The sequence below is a fragment of the Physeter macrocephalus genome, chromosome 11 (assembly GCF_002837175.3).
Source record: "Physeter macrocephalus isolate SW-GA chromosome 11, ASM283717v5, whole genome shotgun sequence".
In the NCBI taxonomy this organism is placed as follows: domain Eukaryota; kingdom Metazoa; phylum Chordata; class Mammalia; order Artiodactyla; family Physeteridae; genus Physeter; species Physeter macrocephalus.
Window position 1 is genome coordinate 181,845,014 of NC_041224.1, and position 26,486 is coordinate 181,871,499.

Consider the following 26,486-nt stretch of genomic DNA (forward strand, 5'->3'; position numbering starts at 1 on the left):
GTGTGTGTGTGTGTGTGTGTGTGTGTGTGTGGTGTGTGGTGTGTGTGTGTGGTGTGTGTGTGGTATGTGTGTGTGTGGTGTGTGTGTGTGTGTGTGTGTGTCCGCGCGCACACGCGCGTGAGCTTCCACGGGAGAGCGGCCAGGGCACTTGTAGGCGGTGCTCCGGGTGTGTGTGGAAGCTGTGTGCACGTGTGGGGCGCAGGTGTGTCTGCACATTCTGGTACCTGTGCCCCTGTGACACGACTCTGGGCAACTGGCATCTGTGTGAGAGCACATGCACACTGGCTGCGTGGGGCCTCAGGCTGCCCCAGGGCCTGGTCTCGCGTGACATCGGCCCTTGTCGTCACTCAGGCTGTCCCCTCTGCGCCCCGCAAGGCCCCGTGATACTCCCCCGTCCATCCTGACCATATCAGCCCGCAGGATCTCAGGCAGCAAAGCGCCACCTCCCTCCTGGGCACTGGAGGGAGTCCCTGCTGCCCTGACCACCCGGTCCCGGCCTGGCCCGGGGGCGTCTGCAGGGCGGCCACAGCGGCCGCCAAGGGACGTTCAACCGCGTCTCAGCGGCAGGCGTATTGGTGGCTTAGGACTCTTGTCTCCAGCCGTCTCCTCCTAGCCCCCTGCCTGGGCCCACCCCAGAGTGTCCAGCAGGGGGAGGCAGAGCCCCTGGTTCAGAGTCTGTGTCCTGGGTGTGGCCCTAGCCTTGCGGGGACCCTGAAGGGCCACGCTGAGTCCCACCTGGGAGCAGCTCCTGCAGGCCACGGGGACACATGTGGGTCCACACGCAGGCAGTGTGGCTAGCGCCCCATGCACCCCATCTCCGGCACCCAGAGAGAGAGAAGAGGCTGTGTGTGGACCTAGAGCGTAAGAGAGGACCGGGCGACCTTAGCCCGGGAGGGACCCACGGGGGACAGGCGAACTCGGTGAGGGGCTGGCCTGGAGCCCAGCGTTTCTGGAAGCGGCCGCCGCGGTGGTGCCGTGAAGGTGCTCGAGCCTCGTCGGGGCAGGATCTGTGCTGGCCTCTGGGCTGTCCGGGGGCCCGGGCCCAGGCAGGGGAGCCCTGCTCTGACGACTCCTCCCCGCAGGGCCGGACAGGCCTCGCCGGCGCCAGGATGAGCGTCACCTCCTGGTTCCTGGTGAGCAGCAGCGGTGCCCGCCACCGGCTCCCCCGGGAGCTTATCTTCGTGGGGCGCGATGAGTGCGAGCTCATGCTGCAGGTGAGTGCGGGCGCCGGGCGGGAAGGCGCCACCCCGCTTGCTGCGGGGCCCCTGGGGAGGAGGCCCGGGCGTTCCCCCTGGGCCCTGGGCCCACAGCGGGGCTCGGGGGCCTCGGGTGGGTGTGTGCATTCGTGGGTGAGGGTCCCTGCCTCTGCGTATTGGACCGTTTCTGATGGGAAGGTGCTATCAGATGCTGAAGGTGTCGGGGCCCACCTCGGCAAGGCGCCTGAAAGCAGATCCGTCCACATCCTTGTTGTCCGGGGCCCCAACAGGGCCGTGAATCGGGGCCACAGGGTCAGCTCTGACCATCAGAGCTGTCCAGTGGAAGGCTAGTGCCCGGGGGTGGGGGATGGGGGCCTTTCTCAGGCTCGAGAGGCTGGCAGGGCACTAAGAGCCAGGACGCGAGCGCTCGGCAGTCGGGAATTTCTCTCTGGCCCTGAGTTTGAGTTGAGCCAACCTTGACTTCCATGGGGTGCACATGTCCGGCTCCTAGGAATGAGGAGGGGAGGGGGCGGGGGACTTGACCCCGTAGGGTCCACAGGGTTTCCCCACCCTCCTGGGGTGATCGAGTCGGGTTCCCTGCAGCCCCGACCCCTCCCTGGCGTGGCACCTGGGTCCCTGTCCCCAAGCCCTGCAAGCCCCACACGCCCACCATGGGAGTCTCAGGAGGAGTCCTAGGGGGCGCTGCACTGCCCGATCCAACCAAGCGGCCCACTTGGGTGCAGGGTGAGACCCTCCCCTGTTCCATGTGCAGCCCTGGCTGCTGCTGCCTGCTCACTCCCTGGGATGCATGGGGCTTGGGCTGCAGCCGGGGGTCCTGACCATGTGCATGTCCACTTGTGCAGCAAATGCAAGGCCTGTCCATGTCCAGACGCCCTGACTTCTCCCCAAACGTCCTCTAATTCGCCTGACTCCAGACCCAGCAGGACCTGCCCTTGCTTGTTCGGTCTTTTCAGTATCTTTGATCTACAGCCGTCTCTCCCTTTTTCTCTTTGCTTCTTGCCTTTAGAAGTCGGTGGGTCTGTGCAGGGCTGGGTGAATGTTTTCTGTAAAGGGCTGGGTATACATTTGAGGCCTTGCGGGCCACACGCCTCCATCACAGCCACTCAGCTTTGCTATTGTTGGGAAGACAAAGGGTGGGCCAGTCACTTTGTGGATGTTGGCATGTCGATTTCATATCATTTTCACCTGTCCTGAAAGAGTCTTTTTTTTTTTTTTTTTTTTTTTTTTTTTTTGACCAGGTAAAGTGTAAAGACTGTTCTCAGGCCAGGACATAAAGCAAGCAGAGGCCGTAGGCCCCCCCCCTCCGGCCTCCTGGGGTGGCCGATGCGGGGGTCTTGATGTGGCCGGTGGCTCCCTGATGGTGTCACGTGACATGACCTCCGTTGTCTGTCCATTGGCGAGAGATCCACAGGGGTCACCACATTTGGCCCTGACCCCTGGCAGGGAGTTGTGTGTTCCCTGCTGTGATGTGACTGTGTGGCTCGTCGATGGCCCTGCCCTTCCACCAGGGTGGCTGGGAGGGCCTCTCGTAGGAGGTGGCACTTGATGGGAGCCTGTGCGTGCTGGGGGCCCAGCACACTTGCTCCTGCCGCCCGCCGGCTCTGTTCCCTGCACCAGGCCCTCACTCTGCCTGTTTCTCTTCTCAGGGGTTGGGGGAGAGGCTGCCGGGACAGGGGGTGGGCAGGGTGCTCAGCGTGAGTTTGGGGTCCAGTTCCTAGTTTCTGGGCCGATCAGTGTGGAGCCCTGAGCAGGGTGGAGGGAGGGGGGATCCTCAGCCCTCCATGCTGGGCTGGCCCCGGCCTGGGTGCACCTGCGTTTCTGCCTCAGGCTGTCCTGGGCAGCGTGGCCGTGTCTCCATCACACGGGGAAACTGAGGCTCAGGGAGGTCACGTAGCTGTAGAGTAGGTGTGGGGATGCCGCCCCCTCCCAACGCCTCCCCCCTCCAGCCCACCTGCCCCTTGCTCAGGACGCCCATCCTCTTGCTGTGCTGTCCTGCCAGCCCCCTTCACCCCGTACTCTTCTGTGGAGCCCCTGCTAGGGAGTTCCTCACCTGCACACCACGGCCTCAGTCCCCGCGCCACCGCCCGGATGGCCACTGCACACGCCGTCCCCCCCCGACAGCTTCTCCCTAGGATGGCAGCTCCAGGCTCCCGGGCCTCTTGGCGCCTGCCTGGCGGCCTCTGCGGCTCTCCCGCTTGGCCTGGGCTCTGGGTGTACAAGACCCCTCCCTGGAGGTCCTGTCCACACCCACAGCCTCGGTTTCCACCTCTGCTCACGTGATGCAAATGGTGTCTGTCCCCGTGCTGTCCCCAGTCTCCTGCGTCATCAGCTCCTGGGCGTCTCCGAGGCAGCCCGAGCCCGGTGCTGCTGAACAAAGCCCCCTCCTCCGACGCCGCCAGGTGTCCAGGTGTCCAGGGGCAAACCCCGACCTTCCCCGCCCCGCCACAAGCCTCAGGCGTCCCCGGGTGCGGGGACAGGCACGCCCGGCCGCTAGGCCTCCTCGGGGCCGCAGCCGCTCCCCACCTGCCTGGCTTTCCGGGGTCCTCCACGCCTGCCCCATCCTCACCCTCTCCCCACCACGTGCTCCCGGAGCACCCGGGCCTGCCCTCTGTCTGTCCTTGCGTCCATTCCCACACGTGTCACTCGATGGTCACTGACCCCACGCTGGAGCCTGGGGTCTCCATTCCAGGGCTGGGCCGCCCACAAGCACATAAGCAGGAGCCCAGTGACCCCCCCAGGAGACAAACCCCAAGGCGGCACCGCGTTTGGGATGGGGGGGCTCTGGGGCCGACTGGACACGGCGACGTTGTACTGAGAGTTGAGGAGTGGGAGCTTGGGGGACGGTGCTGACGGAGAGGGCTGGCGGGGGCGGGGGCGGGGGGGAAGGCAGCGTGGCGGGAGGAGACGAGGCTGGGGAGCGGGCCGTCCAGGAGGCTGTACCACAACCCAGGCAGGAGTGCCCGCGTGTGGACCTCGGAGGGGCGGGGGCAGGGGCGCTGTGTCCGGAGGCCGAGTCGCCGGCCTGGCCTCGGGCCGCCACACTCTCCCGCCAGGCCGGCCCCCAGGGCGAGCCTGGCACAAACTGGGCCAGTGAGGACGTGAGCGGGGACACGGGCCCAGGGCTGCCTGGTGCCCGGGCCCAGGCTGCCTGCTGTGGCTCCTGCCCCTGTGTCCCTGGGCTCTGGTGCAGGGCGTGCGTGGATGTACGTGTGTGGATGTGCACAGGCGAGTACTTCTGCATTGGCACACGTCTGTGCACACACGTGTGCACACAAATATGTATGCGCATGTGCGTGTGTGCACACGTGTGTGGATGTTGTACATGTCTGTGTGTGTGAGACAGAGGGAGAGCGTGTGCATGTCTGTGGCAAGGTGTCTTCTCTGCCTTCGCCCGGTTTGCCGCGTGGGAGGGGAGACAGCTGGGACTCATCTGCACGCATCCTTACCCGGAAACCACGGCCCGAGAGACACAGCTCGGGGTCCCCCTGCACACACAGAGGCCATGGGCGCTGCGGCCCTGCTGGGGTGGCGCTGGGTGTGAGCTGGCAGGAGGGTGTGCCCAGAGCCTGGGGTTTGGGCCGCTGCCAGATCCTGGGCGGGGCTTTCACCCATGGAGGGCGTCAGACCCAAATTTTGGAAGCACATCTTTATTCCGTTTTAAAGTGACTACAAACAATTAGGTTCTTTTCCAAAACTCCGTGTGTTTGGAGCCTCTTAAGGCTATTTTACGCGCCTGTGCCCCATCCGCTCCACTTGCCACGTGGCCTGCTTTGTGTCCTTTTAAGGCTTGAGTCCTGCCTGGGTCAAGGGGCCACCTCCCCCTCTGGAGTGGGCTTCCAGCCTCTGGGCCCCTGGGCTTGGGGCCGGGGTGGGGTCTGCCTCGGGCCGGGAGGGAGGGAGGGAGGGAGGTCTCTGGATGCGGGACCCTCCCTGCCTGTGCCCAGGGCTCCTGGGGCTCTCCGCAGTCTGGGGAGGGGGTGGGGCAGCCCAGGCTCTGGGTGCAAGCGTTGGGGAGCCTGGGGCTGAGGGGTGGGGGACGGGGGGGTCTTGCTGGGAAAGGGAAAGTAGGCACCCGGAGAGCGTGGCCCAGGAGAGGGCATGGCACCTGCAGAGGCAAAGCGTGTGGCCAGCAGGCAGGTGGGGGGGCAGATTGAGGGGTGCTGACCAGGAAGGCCAGCGGGGGTCGCTGCCTGGGGCTGAGGGGGTGTGGCCAGAGCAGCCAGGTGGGGGCTTGGTTGGTGGCCTTCCCCAGGGAGGCTGAAGGGCCAGGCGGGCAGGGAGGAGGAATTGGGTTTGGCCAGGCTGGGCTTGAGTTGGAGGCCTGAAGCTTGGAGAGGGAGGGAAGGTGTTCAGGCCGGAAAGGTCAGCCCAGAAGCCCCTCTAGGGGGCTACACCTTGGCAAAGGTAGTGGCCAAGCCTGAGGCACAGAGTGCCCTCCTGCTGTCGTCCACCACGTCTGCCTCGGGCCGAGCGGAGCCCCGATCCCGCCACATCCTGGTGTGCAGCCACCAGCAGCCCCTCTCAGGCCCGTGGTCCCCGGGAGCCCGATACCCGGCCAAGCGGAGGGCAGAGTCCGGCCCCGTTGGCATCCAGGTGATGGGCAGGGCTGAGGTGGGCAGGTGGCTGGGCACGGAGGGGGCGCAGGAGGAGGGGAGCCCCCAGCCCCTCAGTGAGCCCCAGGCCTCCCAGCTGCCAGGCTGGACTCTAAGGAATGCCTGACCCACGGGGCCACCCAGAGGGGCAGCTCCCTGCGCTGAAGCGGGGCGAGCCCAAGCACGCAGGCCTCTGGGGCAGCTGCTGACCCTTGTCTAGGCCGCCCGGGGCCTGGGGAAGCTCTGCCAGCACCTGCAGCCGGGAGACCGAGGCCCAGAGGAGGGCCTGTGGGCCTCCCCAGCGTACCCTGCCCCCCCTCTTCCTCGGCCAGGCCAGTGGGAGGGCCTGGCCCAGGGACCAGCGGGGGAGTCCAGTGGAGGAGGTGGTGCCTACGTCCGGGGCACAGGCTGCGGCCAGGGTGACCTGGAGCTGTCTAGCTGTGGGGGCCGACTTTGAGGAATTCGGGACGGGGGAAGAGATGAGGCCGGGGGCGCGGGGCAGGGGGTCTCAAGGTCAGACTCACCTCGCCAGAGACCCGTTGCTTTGGGAGGCAGGTGAGTTGGCACTGCAGCCCTGCCAGGATCAGCCCTGGGGGCTTCCCGGGGAGGGAGGCCCGTGCTTCCCTTGGCTCACGGGGGTGGTGCTGGGGCAGACGGCTCCGGGCTGGCTTCTGTGTCCAGGAGGCCCCGGCTGGCCCCGCAGACTCTGCTCCCCCCTTGAAACCTCCCCTGCACCCCTGCTCCCTTCTGGAGGACCCAGGGTCCGTGGCAGCACGAGGTGTGGGCCTGCAAGCCCCTGCCGGGCCCCCACTGCAGCAGCATCATTGTGCATTAAGCCAGCCACCTCGGGCCTCTGAGCCCAGGAGAGGCTGGAGCCCTCACAGCCCTGCCTGCTGCAGTCTCCTTCCCAGGTCCTGCCGTGGCACCTCGGCCAAGCGGCGTGACCTTGGGCGGGGCTGGGCCAGAGCCCATGTCCACCCCACCCCACCCTGCTGTGCACTCCTGTCTCTGGGTGAGGGAGGCCCAGCCTGGGAGCTCAAGTCCTCGGGGGAGGGTGTTGGGCCTCCCCCCCCGAAACTGGCCATTTCTGGATGGTGCCGGAGGGGCTGGGTAGGTGGAGAGAATCAGAGAGAAAGTGGCTCTGTGGAGGTGGCCGCTGGCTGGGGAAAGGGGTCTGATCACTCACCTGTGAGAACTGAGAAGCCTGGAGGGGGTGATGCAGGGACTCAGGTGCTGGGTCTCCCTCCCAAGGGCCGGGCCATCCTGTCCCCGGCGGTGGGGAGCGCGTGTGTGGGTCTCGTCGTTCCCGTGACATGCTCTGGAAGTGGGGGTCCTGCGTGTCTTGTGGGAGCCCTGCCGGGCAGGTACTGTCGTCTGCCCAGGGCTGGGCCCCAGCACCCCGCGGTTGGCCGGTGCTGCTGGTGTTTCCTGGGCTCCTCAGGTGGTGGGGGAGGGATGCAGCTGCCACCCAGCCACACAGGGCCTCCAGCAGCGAGGTGTGGGCAGCGGGCTGGCGGCGGCGATGCGCTCTGTGTCAGGACCGGCCACCCCCTGGCTGGGCAAGGCGGCTCGCGCTGGCGGTGCCTGACCCAGCAGAACGTGGCCCTGTGGCCCTGTCCCTGCCTCTCTGTCCCTGGAGTGGAGGGGCTGCGGCCCTCCAGCTTGACTGTGTGAGGGAGCTGCGTGGCTGTCCTTGGGGGGAGCCCTGGGTCGGCCGGTGGCCAGGGCAGAGCTGGAAGTGCTCGGGGCGGGGCTCCCTGCACGTGTCCACGTGCGTGTGGCATCTGAGTGGCAGGGTGTGCTCAGGATGTGTGAGCCCTGTGCACGTGAGCAGAAAGCAGAGGGGTCTGAGGCACGTCACGCGTGTGTGCGCGTGTCCGTCACTCCGAGAGGTGTGCGCTGTGGGCCGGGCTGGGCGGGGGAGGGCTCCCCCCAGCATCCATAGCCCTTTGATCCTGCCGCCCCCCCGCCAGCCCGGCCTGCCCTTGGGAGTGAACAGCATGTCCCAGATCTTCCAAGCATTCCCCGCCCCTCCCACGCTGACCCAGGAGCAGTGGCTGCGGTGGCAGGGGAGGCACTGGCCTCCTGGTGCCGTGGAGGGCTGCTCACAACGGGAGGGGCCCGGGTGGCAAGCTGGGGCAGGAGGAGCCCCGCGGCCTGCTCCGTGGCCAGGACGGCTGGCCGGGTCAGGCCTGGGTGGGCTTTCTGGGGCACACACGCTTGAGGTGTGGAGGCGTGGGTGGGACCTCGTGGGCTACGTGGCCTCCTGCGGGATGCCTCTACCTCCTGGGCCGCCTGGCCCGGTCGGCCACCCGAGGGTTTCTGTGTCTCCCCAGTCCCGCAGCGTGGACAAGCAGCATGCTGTCATCAACTACGACCAAGACAGGGACGAGCACTGGGTCAAGGACCTGGGCAGCCTCAATGGGGTGAGTGCAGGGCCTTTGTGCTGGCCCCAGCCCTCTTCCCAGCCCAGTTCCACCCACACCCTGGCTCCACCCCGCATTGTGGCCCCACCCCCTGCCCCTCTCCAGGACCCGCCCCCTGTGCTGGCCCCACCCCTCCATGACCCCTCCCACGGTGCTGGCACCGCCCCCTCATGGCCACACCCCTCTACATTGGTTCCCCACTCCAGCTGGGCCCCCCATGGCTCCACCCCCTCCATAGCCCTCCCCGTGACGACCCCACCCCCGTTCATGACCCCTCCCTCAGTGCTGGCACCACCCCAGCTCCATCCTCACCCTGGCTCTGCTCCCTCATCATGGCTCCACCCCTCTGCTTTGTCCCCACCTGGCTCCCACCAGGATCTCCTGCTCTGGTGGCCTCCTTGGGAGGGCTCCCACTGGGTGGGGCCTCTGGGAGGTGGGGCTGCCGCCTGGGTGAGGAGGGAAGTGGGCCCTCAGGTGGGCAGGGGAGGCCATGGGACCTCCTGCAGGCTGGGAAATGGGGCTCCTGTGATGGATGGGGCTGTGCTGGGGTACCTTGTCCTAAGGGGGATATGTGAGTTGGGGGCAACAGGGACAAGGAGGTGACCAAGAGGAAGTTCCTGGCTGCAGGAGCAGAGAGGGGTTCAGGTGGAGACAGGGCGGGAGGGACAGGAGGGGCTCTCTCCAAAGTCCAACATCTGTCTGGGTGCCTTGTTCTTTCTGTGTTTGGTCTACTACCCTGGGAGACTGTTTCAGTAAGAAAACAAACCACCAGCCTCCACCCCCTTATACCAGCTGAGGAGGGCCTTTCCCCCCTCCCTCCCAGCCTGTGAAGTCTGGCCCCCTGCATCCTGAGCTGGGGTTCCCACAGCAGCCTCAGGCTGGCTCTGCCTCTGCCATGTGAGCACCCCAGCAAGTGCTGGGTGCCACCCCCCCGGTCCCCCTCAGAGTGCCCCCAGCCGAGGGTCTCAGGCTCTGCTGGGGTCTGCCCCCTGAGCCCCTCCTCCCTCGGCACCCCGTCAGATGAAGCATCCCTGCCTGAATGGGCTGCACAGTCTGACCGGCCTTGCCCCGGGGCCACCCTGTGGGTGTGCCTCGCCGCTCCCGAGGGCTTTGGGGGCTGGGCCCGGCTTGAAGCTCTGTGTGGATGAGAGAAGGGGCCGTCTCACAGGGGTGTCCATGGCTTCTGTGCTTGAGGGGTCCCTGGTCCCAGGGTCCCTGGGTGCTGGGTGGGGTCTGGCGCCTCGGCCCCCTTGGCCGGTCCTCCTGCGGCCGTCTGTCCCGTGGTCCCGTTGGGGTGTGAGGCTGGTGCACCCGTGCTGGGAGGACGGTGCCGGGCCCAGAGCAGCGCAGGCGGGCCTGGTGGTCCACTTCTGGGGGCTCCAGAGTCGTCGGCCCGCCTGCCCTGGCTCACCTCCGCCTCCTGCCTGCTCCGCAGACATTCGTGAACGAAGCGCGCATCCCGGACCAGAAATACGTTACGCTGAAGCTCAACGATGTCATCCGATTCGGCTACGATATCCTTCTGGGGGCGCTCACCCCTCCTGGCCTCCCCCTCTGTCCCCAGGACCGCAGTCGCCCTGTTATGCTGGAAGTGGGTGGGGGCCTCGGGGGGTTAGAGGCAGGAGGGTGAAGCCCGGGCTGGGCTCCGGCCTGAACTCCAACCCCCGACCGCCTGCCCCCCAGCCGCGGACACCGTCTGCCCTCCCTCGGGGCTGAGCTCACACAGGGCCCGAGGAACTTTCCCGGGACCCGGAGTCCTGGTGTTTCTGGGGGCCGCCCAGGCATGGCTTTCTGTACTCGGGACGTGGGTGAGTGGGGGCCATGCCTCCGCCCTGGGCAGCCGGGGACCCGTACGTACGTACGTACGTACGTACGTGTGGCAGGAATGCATCCTCTCCTCCGTCTGCATTTACCTGGGCACACCCGCTGGCGGGTGTGGACCCAGGGGCTGGCTGAGGCCCTCCCCACCCCCGAAGCCTCAGGAGGCCCGGGGCTGAGGGGTGGTCTGGGATGGGAGCTGCAGCTGGACGCATGTGGCATGGCCTCTGGGGCCCCGCTGGGCTCCTGGGCTGAAAGTGGGATGGAGAGCATCCCCGCGGACCTAGGGCACGTGTGTGCGGTGACCTGGAGCAGCCTCTGTCCTGTCCCCTGACGGGGGACAACACGGCCTGCAGGCTGTCCCTGCAGCGTGGACGCATGGCCAGTGCACACGTGTCGGGGGGCAAGCTTGCAGGCATCTGCACCAGCCCTGCCCCCACCCCGCGTTCCCTCTTCTTCCACCACGCCTGGGAGCAGAGGACGCCGCCGCCGAGGGAGGGCCTGGGCCCCGCCCCCTTCCTGCTCCCTGTCCTCCTTAACGCGCTGTCACATTCCAACATGTTCGTGCTGGAGCGGGTGCAGCACCGCGTCCCGGAGGAGGTGCTCAGGGTCAGTGCTGGTGCTTGGCCTGGGGCCCCTGCACCCCTGTGTCCCCACAGCCCTCCACTTCCCACTCTGCCCATTTCCCCCAGGCCTCTGGGCCACCCTGGCCCAATACGGTGCCGTGAGCCAGCCTGGTTTGGCCTGCCCTGCCGGATGGCCCAGTCTGGCAGGTGGGGAAGATGGTCATGCCCCCCCGCCCTGCCCCGCCCCTGGCTGATGCAGTCACAGATGGTGGGCGTGGCTGGAGCCCCAGAGGAGGCTGCTTTGCCCAGCAGGAGGGGGTGGTGGGGAGGGGAGGGGAGGGGAGGGGAGGGGAGGCGAGGCATCTGGCCCAGAACCTGCTATAGCTCTTCCTGATCGTTGCGGGGGGGGGGGGGGGGGGGGAGGGGGGGGGGGGGGGGGGGAGGGCCCACCCGGCACCTTGGGCACCGGGAGGACCCTGATCAGGCTACCGTGGGGGCGGGTGGCCAGGAGCAGGCCGGAGGCTAGCAGGGGGGCAGCCTTTGGGGACAGCCTCGTGGGAGGTCCTGGGTGAGGGGCACCCTCGAGCACCCTTCCTTCAGCTGGGGCTCGAAGGTCCCGGTGTCGGGTCACGGCAGGTGGAGCGTCTCCTTTCCCCTTGCTCAGTTGTGCAGGAGTCATGGAGCAGACTCAGGGGACCCTGCCCAGAGCCTCACCCAGGAGCCCCATGGCGGGGGGTTGCGGGGGAGGCTTAGTCCCATTTTCCAAAGTAACCGTGGGCAGCACAGGGAGTGTGGGCGGCCTGCCTGGAGTCACACAGCCGTGAGGGGCGGGCCGGTGTGAGCCCAGCGCCGATGGCCGCCAAGCTCAGCCAGGTGGGGCCCGGCACACACACACGCGCAGGCGCACGCGCGTACAGGTGCATGCGCGCACAGGCGCATACACGCACATGCACACACGCGCAGGTGCATACGGGTGCACACGTGCACGCGCATACATGTACAGGTGCACACGTACGCACGCACACGCAAGCACGGACAGGCTGCTGCTCTCCACCTTCCACTGCTCCTGAGGGCTACCCCACCCCTCTCTTTGGAGGGGCCTGTGGGTGCAGTCTCCCCTCTGATAGCTGCTATCCACTCCCTCCTGGAAGCTTGTGGACCTGAGGATGCCCCCAGCCTTGGGTGCGGACCCCCAGCTTCTTGCCTCGTGACACGGGCGGGTCTTAGCCTGTCTGCTCCGCGGGGGTTGTGAGGGAGACCTCGTGCCACTGTGGGGCGGAGGAGCGGCCAGGCAGGTGCCCTGGGCGGGGGCGTCCTCCCGAGGCAGAACCCACCCCTCACCCCAGCCACTGCCCACAGCACGAGAAGTACACCAGCCAGCTGCAGGTGAGCGTCAAGAGCCCGGCACCCAAGAGGAGCGAGGCTGTGCCGGAGCAGGCGCCTTACTGCGAGGCCGTGAACCCCAGGCCAGAGAGGGGGGACCGGAGACCGGGGCCAGGTAGGATGGTGTGCAGAGGAGTGCGGGAGGGGCCGGGGTTTGCACACAGGCCTTGATCCACCTCATCCAGGAGCTGATCTTTCGCTCCTGCACCCCGACGTACACACGTTCCCCTCCCCGCACAGCCCCGCCCCCCAGCATGTGTGCCTGCACCCCTGTAGAGACAGCCACCCTCGCCAACCCGCATCCCTGCCCCACGTCGTTCGGTCAGACTACAGTGGCTCTCAGCCCCAGGTCGCCTATCAGTGACCTGAACCATTTACAGGCCCTGGGGGAGAGGCCAGCCCTGGGTGGGGCTCGCTGCTGTCCTCCCGCCCCTCTGTCAGGCAGGCCCTAGGGGCAGAGGGCCCAGGCTGGGCTCAAGAGATTGCCTGCCCCAGGGCCGGAGTGCTGAGGACAGCGCAACCCCAGGGACGAGCCTCCCCGGAACAGTCACCCTGTGGGGAGGTTGTCACTGCCGTTGTCACCCGCCAGGGTTGCAGAAGTGGGGCTCAGCGTGGCTGGCCAAAGTTCTGGGCAGCTGCAGATCCGAGCTGGGAGGTGGTGCCAGGGTCCTCTGCAGACCCCAGCATCTTGTCCAGCTCCGAGTCTCCGCCTCTGTCTGTGTTGGGGCCACAGGGACCCAGGGTCAAACTCTCCCTCTGCAGAGGCAGCGGCCTACCGCACACCCCTGTATGGGCAGCCCTCCTGGTGGGGTGAGGACGATGGTAGCAGCCCGACCGAGGAACGGCGCCAGGATGAGCCCGACACGGGTAAGTCCTGGAGGGCAGCCTGCCCTGGAGGTGCCCTCTCGGCGGGGCCATGGGTGGGGAGAGACGGCGCTGATGGTCCTCGCGGAGGTGGGTGGGGTGAGGGTGCCACCCGTGAGCACGTGCCTGGCCTGAGCACGTGTTCCCCCACAGAGCGGCCCAAGGAGCTGGCTCAGCAGGACAGTGACCTCGTGGGGACGACGGCCGCCTTCCGGGCCCCCGCGGAGCCGCAGGGCTACTCGTTCCGGCGGGAGCCCAGCTACTTCGAGATCCCCACCAAGGAGACCCCCCCGCCGCGGGCCCCAGAGGTGCCGGCACACGAGGCGCCCACCAGGGATGCGGAGGCGGGTGGGGGTGGGGTGGCCCCCGTGGTGCAGAGCCACGCCTGCTTCACCATCGAGTTTGACGACTGCAGCCCGGGCAAGGTGAAGATCAAGGACCACGTCACCAAGTTCTCCCTGCGCCAGCGCCGGGCCCCTGGCAAAGAGCCCACACCCATCGAGGTGGTCTCTGCGGAGACCAAGGTGGCCGACTGGCTGGTGCAGAGCGACCCCAGCCTGCTGCACCGGGCCGGCCCCGCCGACGACCGGCACAGCACCAAGAGCGACCTGCCGGTGCACACGCGCACCCTGAAGGGTGAGTGCGCGGCTGCCTGCCCTCGCCTCGGCGGCCTCGTCCCCCTGCTCCGTTTACGTTGCCCGAGAGCCGCCTGCGCCGTCGGGGGCCGTCCGGTGTGGCCTGTTGCTCCTCTGGGCCACGTGTGCTGGGTTCTCGGTGGGGCGGTGCGTCCCCGACCACGCGACAGCGGTGGCTGCGTGTCGACCCCCGGGCGTTTCCTTTCCCTCGGCCTCATGAGTTGGGCCCCCGCCCCCTCCAGGCCACAAGCACGAGGACGGCACGCAGAGCGACTCGGAGGACCCCATGGCCAAGGCGTCCGGGGCAGCTGGGGTCCCCTCGGAGGCCGGCGGGGAGCAGGTGCGGCTACAGAGGCAGCTCAAGCGGGACCCCCAGGAGCTGCTGCACAGCCAGCAGGCCTTCGTCATCGAGTTCTTCGATGAGGATGCGCCCCGCAAGAAGCGTTCCCAGTCCTTCACGCACGCGCCGCCCGGGGACTCGAGGCCCGACAGGCGCCGCGGCCCTGGGCCAGCCGACAGGGACCGCCCGGCCGCCCCCGCCGCGGCCTCGGCCCGGGGGGCGGGCAGCAGCTCGGGGCCGCAGCGGGCCGGCTCGCTCAAGAGGGAGAAGACGGAGGAGCGGCTGGGCAGCCCCTCGCCCGCCACCCGGGCCCCTGCTCGCCCCTTCGGCAGCGTGGGGCGCCGCTCCCGCCTGGCCCAGGACTTCATGGCCCAGTGCCTGCGGGATGGCTCCCCGGCTGCCCGGTCAGGCCCCGAGAAGACCCCGCCGACGCTGCCCACCCCCCCGCTACCCCGCAGGGCCAGCCCCGTGGCCCCCCCGCCCCCACCGCCACCCCCTGCTGACCCCCAAGTGACGAAGGCACGCAAACAGGAGGAGGACGACAGCCTCAGTGACGCGGGGACCTACACCATCGAGACGGAGGCACAGGACCGGGAGGTGGAGGAGGCCCGCAAGATGATTGACCAGGTACCCGTGTTGCAGCGGGAGGCCTGGGAGTCCGGCCTCGGGCATGGGCTCTGACCTGCTGCCCGGCTGTCCCTCCTGGCAGGTCTTCGGGGTACGGGAGTCCCCTGAACTCTCCAGAGCGTCCTCGGCCACTTTCCGTCCAGTTATCAGAGGGGACAGAGACGAGCCTGGTGACGGAGTGGCTCAGCGGATGGCCTTGCTGCAGGAGTTTGCCTCCCGGCCAGTGGGCGGGACCCCCCAGGTGGAGCTCCAGGTGTGTGGGACTCGGAGCCCAGACACCTCCCTGGGGAGGGGCTGGGCAGGGAGAGGACCCCGTCTGGGCCGGGGCCCCGGTCGCCGCGTCCTGTATGCACTCGAGGGCTCTGGTCCTGCCCGAGCTGTGGGCTCCAGGCCCTGGTGCCCACCTGTGCAGAGGAATCCAGGCTGCCTGGGCATATGTGCCCATGGGCGGGGCTTGGCCGCGTCTGGGGGGCGGGGACCGCTGACCTCCAAGCCACTGAGCCGGGCTGAGACGTGGGTAGTTATGTCAGGGTCCTGCAAGCCGGGTGAGGCCACGGGGGCCCTCTGGCTGCTTCTGTTGGGGGGCCGGTGGCAGGCACGGGGGTGGTGTGGGGGCCAGGTGTTGGGTTGGGCTGCCTCGCCCCCTCCTGCCCCCAGGACCTCCCCGTGGGGCTCCTGTCTCTCCCTGCCGCGGACACGCTCCTGCCCTCCTCTCCGTAGGGCCTCCCGGTACCGGGCTCCCCCGGGGGTCAGAAGTGGGTATCCCGCTGGGCCAGTCTGGCCGACAGCTACTCGGACCCAGGCCTGTCAGGTAAGTGGCTCCAGTGCCGCGGCAGGGAGGGGTAGCCTGCGGCCAGCAACTAGGCGGATGCACGCGCACGTCACTGTGCCCGGGGGAGGGCCAGCTCCTCGTGTGGGCCCGCGGGCAGCGCCCACTCTAACCAGCCCCCTTGTCTTGCAGACGACGGCCCCGGGCGCAGAGCCAGAGAGCTGGGGGGGGCCCTGCCTGTGCGCCAGCGACGCCTGCTCCCACAGCTGCCCAGCGACAGGGCGGACAGCCCCACCGGCCCCGAGGCCACCAGGAGGAGCGGGCCGGGCCCGCCGGAGCTGGGCAGCGAGCAGGCCGGCCTCCTCTTGGGACAGGAAGACCTGGAGCCCGACAGCCTCAGTGATGCCAGTGGGTCGGACGGAGGCCGGGGCCCAGAGCCAGGCGGGGGCCTGCAGGAAGAAAGGCGCGGGAGCCCCCAGGAGGGACTGGCGTGGACGAGGGGCCGGCGCTCACCGAGGGCCCCTGGGGAGCCGGCCCCCACCTCGTTCTTCGTCGGGGACCAGAACGAGGAGGCGGCCTTCCCCAGGAAAGCGACTGTGGCTCCAGGGCAGGTGGAGGGCCCAGGGCGGGCAGCCCGGCCCAGCCCCCCGACACGGGACAGCGTGTACGTCAGCACCCGTGGGCGGATGGTCGTCCAGCTGCGGACAGGGCGGTCCCCGGAGCCCGAGGGCCCCGCCCCGGCCCCCGCCAAGGAGGCCCCGGCTTTCGTCCGGCAGGAGAGCTTCACCAAGGAGCCGGCCAGCGGCCCCGCAGCTCCTGGCCAGCTGCCGTACATCCGCAGCCACCCGCTCCTGCAGGACCTGGCCGCGGCCCGGGCCTCGCGCGGGGACCTGCACCCTCAGGACACCCAGCTGATCCTGAAGGAGACAGAGACGGCGCTGGCCGCCCTGGAGGCCAGACTGCTCTCCAAGTCCGTGGAGGAGCCGGAGGGTGAGCTGGGCGGCGCCCCCGGGCCGCCAGAGGACTCCCTGTCCGGGGACTCCGACGTGGACACGGCCAGCACCGTCAGCATGCTCAGCGGCAAGAACGGGCCCAGCCCGCAGCCCGCGGGGCTGCAGAAGGAGAAGCTGCCGTCCCCGCCGGCAGCGCAGGACCTGGGGGGAGTCGGCCTGAGCAGCGCCCGCGAGCGCCTCTCAGAGAAGCAGCGTCGCCCGCCGGGCCCAGCGGACGCGGGCCGCGGGGAGCCGGCAAGGCGCCTGGCTGCACGGCGTGGCCACGGGCCCCGAGGGTCCCTGGACTGGCCCGATGAGGAACGAGGCTCCGGCCTTGCCCACCTGCCCGGTGTGGACACGGTCTCTTCTGACCACGAGACCTCCGGGGCCGTGGGGGCGGGGCGGTGGGGGCCTCGCCGGAAACCCACGGCCCCACCGCCATCCCCTGCTGCCCGGGAAGAACAGAGCCGCGGCTCAGCTGGCGTCCAGAAGGTGCAGCAGGCGCTGACCCGCTCCAACAGCTTGTCCACCCCACGGCCCACGCGGGCCTCCCGGCTGAGGCGGGCCCGGCTGGGGGATGCCTCGGACACAGAGGCCGCAGATGGCGAACGGGGGCCCCCAGCCAACCCCGAGCCGGCGGGGCAGCCGGCTGCCGAGCAGGCCAAGAAGCTGTCACGCCTGGACATCCTGGCGATGCCCCGGAAGCGGGCCGGCTCCTTCACAGGGCCCAGCGACTCGGAGATGGCCCCCACCCGCGCCGGCTTCTCCGGCCGCAGCGTCGAGTTGTACTGCGCTGGCCGCAAGCCCGCCGTGGCCGAGGCTCGGGCCACCGCCAGGAAGGCCGCCGACACCACCACGGTCCCCCGCCAGCCCTTCAGCAGGGCCCGCCCGGGCAGCGCCCGATACTCCTCACCCAGTGAGTGCTGGGGGCGGGAGGGTGGCCCTGGGTCCGGTCGGCACGGGCAGTGTGTCTGCAGATTCCTGTGCATCGGCCTTTCACCAGCTACGGGGCCCCCAGGCCTGGCCCTGGAGGAGCCCCTTTTCCCATCGGCGGGTGTTTCTCCCCCTGACACACACACATGCACCTGCACCCGGGTGGCGGGGCCCCTGCAGCCCCCAGGCGGTCCCGGCGTGAACGCAGAAAACCCCAACCGTCTCCAGCCTGGAGGGACTGGCCCTGACACGCGAGCAGGTCTGGGTGACTGCAGATAGGGGGCTGGGCCCGCTCCTTCCTGGGGTCCGCAACGGACCCCCCGTGTGCAGCAGGGAGGGACGTCTGCTGTGGCGCCGGAGCAGGCTCCTGCCGGCGTGGACGTGGGCATCCCCGCAGCCAGGCTCGCCCTGCGCGGGGACTGACCCATCCCCTGAATGAATTGGTTTAAGGTGTCAGCACTGCTGGTCCAGCCCCGTGCTGCTGCTTCCACACCTGCCCCAACCCCCAACCCCTCCCGCCCCCATGGCCTTGGAGTTCGGGCCCCTCCCTGCCCGCCAGGTCTGCAGGGGGCCAAGGTGGCATCTGCCCCGTGGCCAAGGGGTGAGGGCCACACCTGCTCGGTGGGAACCTTCCGCCCCGCCCTTCCCCGTACTGTGCGCGTTTGCGGCCGCCACGGGCTCAGCGCAGGGGTGGGCGAGCGTTTGCGGCCGCCACGGGCTCAGCGCAGGGGTGGGCGAGCAGTCGGGCCTGAGGCCGGGCAGGTACAGGGAGGGGCTGCGGTGGCTGAGCTGGGTTTCCACCACGGGCTGTGTGCGGCCACGTGTCCAGCCCAGCCCAGGGCCGTGGCGGACCCACGTGGAGTGGTTTGCCCCCACCCGGGCGTCTGCAGGCACTGATTCCCAGTTCCGTAACCCTAACCAAGGGCGCTGGCTCCCGCCTGATGGGCACACAGGCACAGACCCCTCCCCCAGAACGGGGCCCCTGCCACTGCCAACCAGCCACGGCCCTGGGCTGCTCCACAAGGGCCCGTGGACACGCCAGGCTGCCCGTCTGTGCACGTGCTTCTGGGCTGGCAGTGGCCTTGCCGTCCCCGGAGCCCAGCAGCTGCTGGCGCTTCAGCCCCAGGGCGTCTGAGTGCCGGGGTACCAGCCGCAGCACAGCTCATCCTGCAGCACCGGGCTCTTGCCTGGAGGGGCCCCAGGGCTGCTGCAGGCGCTGAGGGCTGCTCTGTTCTGTTCTTGCTTTTGGAACCGATTCACTCACCCGAGACGTGCGTCGCCGGCAGCAGGGCTCAGATTGCACGTCCACGTCCGAGGAGGAGTATGGCTCCCACCACGGGTCCCCCAAACACACCCGCCCCCATGCCTCAACAGCCACGCAGACCCCACGGGCTGGCGGCTCTGGCCGGGCCCGACCCCGGGCCCCTGGCCTCCGGGACACAGATGACGAGGAAGAAGAGCCCGACCCTTATGGTTTCATTGTGCAGACAGCCGAGATTGCTGAGATTGCCAGGTGAGTGGTGCCAGCTGACAGCGCAAGCTGCTGATTCAGAGGGTGCCTCTCCTTGGGACTGGGCTGGGGGGTTAGTTCCTAAAAGGGCTTGGGAAATGCTTGTCAGGGGGATGGATAGATGGGTGGATGGATGGATGATGGTTGTGTGGATAGATGATGGACGGTTGGGTGGATGGGTGATGGACGGTTGGGTGGATGGATGATGGACGGTTGGGTGGATGGGTAGTTGGATGGACGGTGGGGTGGATGGGTGATGGACGGCTGAGTGGATGGGTGATGGACGGTTGGGTGGATGGGTAGTTGTAGTTGGATGGATGGTTGGGTGGATGGGTAGTTGGATGGATGGTTGGGTGGATGGGTGATGGACGGTTGGGTGGATGGGTGATGGACGGTTGGGTGGATGGGTAGTTGGATGGACGGTGGGGTGGATGGGTGATGGACGGCTGAGTGGATGGGTGATGGACGGTTGGGTGGATGGGTAGTTGGATGGACAGTTGGGTGGATGGGTGATGGACGGTTGAGTGGATGGGTGATGGACGGTTGGGTGGATGGGTGATGGATGTTTGAGTGCATGAAGGGATGGATGGGCAGTGGCATGGGTAGTGGGTGGTTGGATGGATGGATGCAGATCTGCCCAGAAGGGTGGGGGAATCTCTGGTACAGGAAGGTCTTCACCAAGATTTTTATTAAAGATGAGTTCCCTCATGCAGTCATTCAGTGGAAGGATCGCTTCCAGGTCAGGCGCTGAAAAGGAGAGTGCAGAGGTGGCAGGGAAAGAGAGTGGTCTTTCGCTGAGCAGTGGTCAGTGCTGTGATGGCTTGGCTCTGCAGGGCTTGTGGAGAGGGCAGGAGGTGAACGGCTGGGGCTGGTGAGTGGTGAGTTTTGGTGCCAAGGATGCTGAGCTTGAGCCCGTGAGGCACCTGGAGGGAGGCGAGCGGGGGCAGGTGGCTCCTAGGACAGTGGCCCACGTGGGGGATGGAGGTGTGGGCGTGATCAGCGTGAAGACGGTGACGGTGACCGAGGCTGTGGGCGGTGTGAGGGCGTGGAGAGCGTGAAGAGAAGCGGGCTGGGGTCTGAGCTCTCGGGACACCTGGGGGTGCTTGGAGGGAAGTTGTCTGTGCAGAGTGGTGCTTGGGAGGGCGCCGAGGGGTCGGCCAAGGAGACGGGGTGGGGTTCTGGAGGGGGGTGCCGCACCTGGGGGAGGAGAAGGGGGTGGAGGTGGAAGGAGAGAGGAAGGGGAAGTGGGGGCCCGCTGGGGCTTCGAGCTCTCGGGACACCTGGGGGTGCTTGGAGGGAAGTTGTCTGTGCAGAGTGGTGCTTGGGAGGGCGCCGAGGGGTCGGCCAAGGAGACGGGGTGGGGTTCTGGAGGGGGGTGCCGCACCTGGGGGAGGAGAAGGGGGTGGAGGTGGAAGGAGAGAGGAAGGGGAAGTGGGGGCCCCCTGGGGCTTCCCGAGTGGGCGAGCTTGAACACGCTGCGTGCAGGGTGCGGAGGACAGAGGAGCGGAGGGCGGGGCTGGCTGAGGGCAGGCTGGGGGCAGGGGCACGGGTCGCCAGCAGTTCGAAGGGGGTCCTTCTGTGTTTTTTGATGTTAGAAGGGTGGGGCCAAGTCGGGGACCCCTATGTTGATGGGGCCTGGGGCAGCCCTTGGTGGGAGGCAGAGGCCAGCCAGGGAAATTGCTCCAGCTGTGCCTGGCACCTGTCGGGAGGGGCTGTAGTTGCCGCCGAGAGTGGGCGGGCACGAGGGCTGGCTGGGGGGCGCCCTGAGCAGAGCTGTGACAGCTGCGTGCGGAGACCTGGGCCTTGGTCCTTGGTGGGTCCTGGGGTCCTGTTCCTGGAGCAACTGCAGGCGTGGGAGGGGCCTGAGGGAGCCAGAGGCTGGAGCCCGTCCCCGCTGCCCCGAGCCTGGCCGAGGGCTGGAGTAGCGCAGAGCGCGCCGGCCGTGGGGCTGAGGTGCTCCGAGGGCGGGCGACGGAGGCTTTTGGCTCCAGCCCTGGGGCTTCACGGGCAGTGGGCAGAAGGGAGCTGGTCCCCAGCTGGCCCGTGTCCTCTCCTGGGTGGCCTGGGAGCCTCTCAGGGAAGCGTGTGTGACCGTCGTCAGGGCGGAGGGGACGGAGCTCTAGGCTGTCTCTGGGGCTGCAGGCTTGGCCTCCCTGCCCTGTGGAGAGTCCCTGGCCTCTGGGCCTGCCTGGCTCTGACCCTTGTCAGTGACCCTGCCTGTGGAGCGGGGCTCGTGGGGCCCTGGTGGCCAGAGGAGCGGTGGGTGTGGCCCGGAGCCTGTGGGTGTCTCTCCCCACCCTTCCTCCCAGGGCCCCGCCCCAGCCCCCCAACCTTCAGGGGGTCAGGCGCTGAGGCGCCTGGTGGGAGTCCCTCTGGCACTGCTAGTGGCTGGTTGGGTGTCGTTTGGGCCGGGCTGGAGGCTTTGTACCCCTGGCCCTGCCTCTCACCCAGTGGCTGCCTCCTGGGCGGGGGGGAGGGGGGCTTCTGCCTGTGGGAGGGTGACGTCGTGTCCCGTCTGGCTCCTGTCCCCACACTTCCCTGCACTGGGACCGGGCCCAGGAGGACCCCGCAGGACCTGCCTTCCCTCCTGCCGCTGCAGGCTGAGCCAGACGCTGGTGAAGGACGTGGCCACCCTGGCCCGCGAGATCCACGATGTGGCCGGAGACGGCGACTCGCCGGGCTGCCCGGGGCCTGCCCACAGCCCCTCTCGCGCCAGTGCACCCGGCACCCCCGCCTCCACCATCTCCGCCCGCGAGGAGGTGAGCCTGCCCTCGGCAGCCCCTTGCACGCCCAGGTTGGGGGCCGTGGCTGTGAGCCCTCCCCGGGGCTGCACCCCGTGCCCAGCACCGCCCCCCACCAGCCACCCCGAGAGCGCGGCCCCGGCACCTGCTCCACGAGGGCGGGGCGCCCAGGGACCCTGGGTGGCCGGGCGGCGTCTGCTCTGTCCACTGCCTGGTGGGTGCCCCGCCCCACGGGCCACGCCCCTGCTCCCCCACCTCTGCAGCTGGTGCAGCGCATCCCCGAGGCCAGCCTCAACTTCCAGAAGGTGCCACCCGGCTCCCTGCGCTCTCAGGACCTGGACCAGAACATGAACGACCGCTGCGAGGACCCCCTGGCCGGCAAGACGCGGCCTCGGAACCGTGAGGAGGCAGGCGCCCCTCCCCTCGGAGAGCTCGCTCTGGGCTCTGGGCCGCGGCAGGGCGTGGGGGGCACGGCGCCTCCTGGGGCGTCCAGGCGCCGGGCTGATGCCGGGTCCTCGCAGGTGATCTTCGATAACCTGATGCTGAACCCCGTGTCCCAGCTGTCCCAGGCCATCCGCGAGAACACGGAGCACCTCGCTGAGAAGATGAAGTGAGTCGGCCCGCGTGCCCGCTGGCCAGTGAGAGCCCCTGGGGGACGGGCCGGGGAGTCACTGCTGCTTAGCGGACACCCAGCCTGAGGCCCTGACACGGCTGCAGACGTGTGCCTGTGCGCCAGGACCACGCGACGTGTGCACACACGCACACGCGCGCACCTGCGCGGTTTGGCAACCAGACCCTGGGCCTGGGAGGGCCAGAGCCCCCAGGATGACCCGCCCCTCCCTCTCTGCTCCTTCCTTCCTCCCAGCCCTCCCCACATTAGGCCCAGAGACAGGACACTGGTACCGGCCTGCCAGGTCCCGCTCCAGGCCTCAGTTTCCCCTGTGCCCAGGAGGGGCTGGCATGGGCCTCCCCGTGGCTGGTGGGCCGGCTTGGGAGGGTGCCATGCCTGGGTCTCTTGGTCACTGTTCTCTGCCTGTCCCCACCCCTGCCCCTCGGGGCCCAGGATCCTCTTTCAGAACACAGGGCGAGCCTGGGAGGACCTGGAGGCCAGGATCAACGCGGAGAACGAGGTGCCCATCCTGAAGACGTCCAACAAGGTGAGGGGGCCCCCTCGGCCCGCTCGGCTGCAGGGAGACTGGGGGAGCTGCCCGAGCCCGGGACCCCGACTCCTGCCCCGGAACCCCAGGGAGAGGCGGGCGCTGGGCTGTCCTGCTCCACCGGCCTCTTTCCCGTCCGCCTCCAGGAAATCAGCTCCATCCTGAAGGAACTGAGGCGAGTGCAGAAGCAGCTGGAAGGTGGGTGTGGCCCAGACCGGGGGGCTGCTCTGGTGCCTCTGGCCGTGCGGGGCGGCGGGGCGCAGGCGGTGGGAGGGCTGGCGGCGGCCTTGGTGGGGCCTGGCTCACCCCCACAGCTAACCGGCCGGGAGGCCCCGGGTGGGCACGGAGGCAGGTCAGGACCCCCCGGCCGGCCTGACCCTCTCTACCCCACCAGTCATCAACGCCATCGTGGACCCCAGTGGGAACCTGGACCTGCTGACCGGAAACCGGGGTTCTGCGGGCTCGGCCCAGCTCGGGAGAGGCCGGCCGGCCTCCCAGAGTCCGTCCTCCCCCACCTCGGCCCTGCCGGCGAGGAGCTTCCCGCAGCGGGCAAACTACGGGACCCCCGGCCTCCCGGACCCCTCCTTCCTCCCCGACACGGAGCGGTTCCTGATCTAGGTGGTGGGGCCGGGCGGCCTCCCCACGCCCTGGGCCTGGACAGCTCACCACAGAGACTCCCACACGTGCCATAAGCCCGTGGGTGCCCAGGCCCCCCCTCAGCTCCCAGCGCCCCCCCCCCGCCCCGCTGGCCTCCTGGCCCGGCTCCCGCTGTGGCCGATGCCCAGGGCCAGTGTCCGGGCATGTGCCCAGCCTCCTCTCCATCACTGTTATTTTGTCGTTCGCTTTCAAGGAAGGAGTAGTTTGTGCCATTGCAGCAGCCTCCCAGGCCTGGAGGGTCCCGCTCTGCCTCGTGGGCTGGGGGACACGTGCGTACCCGCCCTGTCCCTCTGTGCTGGCCGGGACCGGGTGGGGGGAGAGGACTGGGCGATGCGGTCTTTCAGTGCCAAACGCAGAGCAGGGTGGTGGGGAGACGCCTCGTGACGCCCCGGGACTTGAGGCGGCAGAGTGCGGGCTGGGCGGGGCGGGGCGATGGCAGCTCCCAGCCGCCCCCAGGGTCTGGTGGCCCGGGGCGGGGACGCAGCCTGTGGAAACATTTGTGGCAGGAACCCCACTGCTTCGAGCCTTTGGTGCCAACACAACTGCCAAACTCACTGAGCGCGTGCGCCGGGCGCTGTGCACACGGGCACGAGCACACGCCAGGCGCGCCTGCGCTCACACGAGCCCAGGTTCAGCCCGCGATGCGGGCACATCCAGGGAAGGAGGCGGGGCCCGGCACCTGGCTTCCGATGGTTCTGGGCCAGATGGAGGGGAGCGATTAACCAAAGTGGCCAAAAACCGGGCTTCAGAAGCTCCCTGGACAACGTGCCCTCCCCCCACTCCCCTCCCCGCTGTCCTGCGGACTCTGTGGGCATTAATTGGGTGCCTCACGGGCCTCTGTGCTCCAGGTCCTGTGGGGGGGGGGTAGGGACAGCCCCCCAGGAACAGTTTTATCTCTCAGGATTCTTTCAGCTGGGAACGTGCCGGGCGAGCAGAGCCCCGCCCCCTCCCGGGGGCTGATGTCTCCGCAGCCTCGAAGCCAAAGAGCCCACTGGCTGCGGCAGGTGGGGCTGGGGTGCCCCCACCCTGCCTGGCACCTGCGCTGATGTTGATTTCGGGACGGGACCGACTGCGGGGGCGGGGTCACCGAGGCTGGACCAGAGGCCAGCGGGCGCGGGTCTGGGGCGGCGGTGGGTGACGCGTGTGTCCGTGTTTACATTGAGCTGATGCGGAGCCCCATGCCCGGGCCCTGTGCCCCCTCCCCGATGTGTACGTGTGTGAGTGTCCGTGGGGTCCGCGAGCCTGCTGCGCGCACACGGAGGAGGTGCTGGCTGGCGCCCCGCCCCGCCCCGCGCGCTCCGCACAGCTGCCCACAGCCTGTCCCCGGAGACGGGCAGTGGCCGGCCGTCCACCACGCTTCCCTCCGCAACCCCCGCCGTCACCGCCGTACAGTTCTTTTATTCACAAATTCATGCTCCCTCCCTCCGGCCTTCGCCTTGGGATCGGTAACTTATTTGTCTGGCTTCTTGGAGGCACCTCTGTGCATTTTGTCCTCAGGTGGTCTTACGGATGTCTTTCGGAAAATGGTTATTTTATATGATTTGTCATGGTACGTGTGTGAGTTGGGGTCCGGTCCGCGAGCCTGCTGCGCGCACACGGAGGAGGTGCTGGCTGGCGCCCCGCCCCGCGCGCTCCGCACAGCTGCCCACAGCCTGTCCCCGGAGACGGGCAGTGGCCGGCCGTCCACCACGCTTCCCTCCGCAACCCCCGCCGTCACCGCCGTACAGTTCTTTTATTCACAAATTCATGCTCCCTCCCTCCGGCCTTCGCCTTGGGATCGGTAACTTATTTGTCTGGCTTCTTGGAGGCACCTCTGTGCATTTTGTCCTCAGGTGGTCTTACGGATGTCTTTCGGAAAATGGTTATTTTATATGATTTGTCATGGAATTTGTTCTAATAAATCATTCTTCTATCATGTGGCAACATGCTGGCGTCTGTCGCCTTGGCCTCATTTCTCCAGTGGTGGTGTTGGGGGTGGGGAGGGGGCTCCCTGCCACCCCCGAGTGCTCAGCCCAGGGGTCTCCCTTCCTGGACTGGAAAATCCCATTTGACCCACCAAGACCGGCACGGTGCGATGCAGACATGCTGCCACCAGGGGGAGCCCTAGGCAAGACGGCAAAGCAGGGAACTTTCTGGAGGTTTGCTCCTCAAAGAGAGAAAAGTTACTTTATTCAAACCGTTCAGTGATGCAGCGTCCAAGAGCACCCTATAAAATAGGCCATCCCGTGTAGACGTAGCACAGGAGGGGCACAGGCACTGTGTGCTGGGCCCAGCTGCTCCCGAGTCTGTCTCCCTTTTGATGGCTTCAGAGGGGTCTGAGGCCTCACCTGCTCTGGGGTGACGTCACACCACCCAGTCCCTCCAGCCGAGGGGCGATATTGTCCCCCACCTCCTGCTGCAGGGAGGACCCAGAAGCAAGAGGGACAGGGCAGCAGGAGCAAGCGTCCCTCCCCAGAGCCTGCTCGCAGGTCGCTTGGCCCGCCGCGCAGGAGTCACTTGTACCCAAGCAGGTCCCCTCACGTGCTCTGCCCCTCCCCTGCCCTGTCCCCACAGAGCTCTGTCCTTGCACACATCGTAAACCCCGGGGCCAGCTGTCAGTTTTAAAGTCCCTTTGCCCTCGGCCTGCATGTACCTTTGGTGTTCTACTTTGCCTCCTGGATTTCCATGTTTCCCTCCTTGATCATTTTCCAAAAGACCTCCACTGAGTTTGTTTTTAGTGGAGGTTTGCTGTGATGAGATGAACGCCGAGGATCATACTCAGCTGGCTTTGGCCCAAGGCTGTAGTTTGATGACCTCTGGCCCAGGCCACAGGTCCACCCAAGCTGGGAGTGCTACACAAATCTGGGACATCTGTAGGGGCTACACTCTCTGTGTCAGGATAGGAAGGCAAAAATCCACCTGCCTTCAAACTTTTTTTTTTTTAATTAATTTGTTTTATTTATTTATTATTTTTGGCTGCATTGGGTGTTCGTTGCCGTGCATGGGCTTTTTCTAGTTGCGGAGAGCGCGGGCTACTCTTCATTGCGGTGCACGGGCTTCTCACTGTGGTGGCTTCTCTTGTTGCAGAGCACGTGCTCTAGGCACGCGGGCTTCAGTAGCTGCGGCACGCGGGCTCAGTTGTGGCTCGCGGGCTCTAGAGCGCAGGCTCAGTAGTTGTGGTGCACGGGCTTAGTTGCTCCGCGGCATGTGGGATCTTCCCAGACCAGGGATCGAACCTGTGTCCCCTGCATTGGCAGGCGGGTTCTTAACCACTGTGCCT

At 67.8% G+C, this 26,486-nt stretch overlaps 1 protein-coding gene across 5 annotated transcripts in view; it reads left to right on the forward strand.

Annotated features, from left to right (window-relative positions):
• Positions 1 to 24,778, forward strand: part of CEP170B (centrosomal protein 170B) — a 27,010-nt gene extending 2,232 nt beyond the window's left edge. The window contains exons 2-19 of one of the 5 annotated variants that reach the window (XM_024130987.3): positions 1,083 to 1,214; positions 8,146 to 8,235; positions 9,671 to 9,749; positions 10,604 to 10,662; positions 11,979 to 12,117; positions 12,765 to 12,869; positions 13,020 to 13,502; positions 13,744 to 14,468; positions 14,551 to 14,721; positions 15,189 to 15,279; positions 15,430 to 17,145; positions 18,432 to 18,675; positions 21,272 to 21,431; positions 21,677 to 21,820; positions 21,935 to 22,023; positions 22,477 to 22,570; positions 22,717 to 22,768; positions 22,965 to 24,778. In XM_024130987.3, coding sequence (XP_023986755.1) covers positions 1,110 to 1,214; positions 8,146 to 8,235; positions 9,671 to 9,749; positions 10,604 to 10,662; positions 11,979 to 12,117; positions 12,765 to 12,869; positions 13,020 to 13,502; positions 13,744 to 14,468; positions 14,551 to 14,721; positions 15,189 to 15,279; positions 15,430 to 17,145; positions 18,432 to 18,675; positions 21,272 to 21,431; positions 21,677 to 21,820; positions 21,935 to 22,023; positions 22,477 to 22,570; positions 22,717 to 22,768; positions 22,965 to 23,188 — 4,770 coding nt within the window. In that variant the 5' untranslated portion in view covers positions 1,083 to 1,109 and the 3' untranslated portion in view covers positions 23,189 to 24,778. Of the gene's footprint in view, positions 1 to 1,082; positions 1,215 to 8,145; positions 8,236 to 9,670; positions 9,750 to 10,494; positions 10,663 to 11,978; positions 12,118 to 12,764; positions 12,870 to 13,019; positions 13,503 to 13,743; positions 14,469 to 14,550; positions 14,722 to 15,188; positions 15,280 to 15,429; positions 17,146 to 18,431; positions 18,676 to 21,271; positions 21,432 to 21,676; positions 21,821 to 21,934; positions 22,024 to 22,476; positions 22,571 to 22,716; positions 22,769 to 22,964 lie in introns of those variants that run through there. The other 4 variants (XM_055088758.1, XM_055088759.1, XM_055088760.1 and 1 more) reach the window with 4 other exon arrangements.
• Positions 24,779 to 26,486: the final 1,708 nt, after the last annotated feature.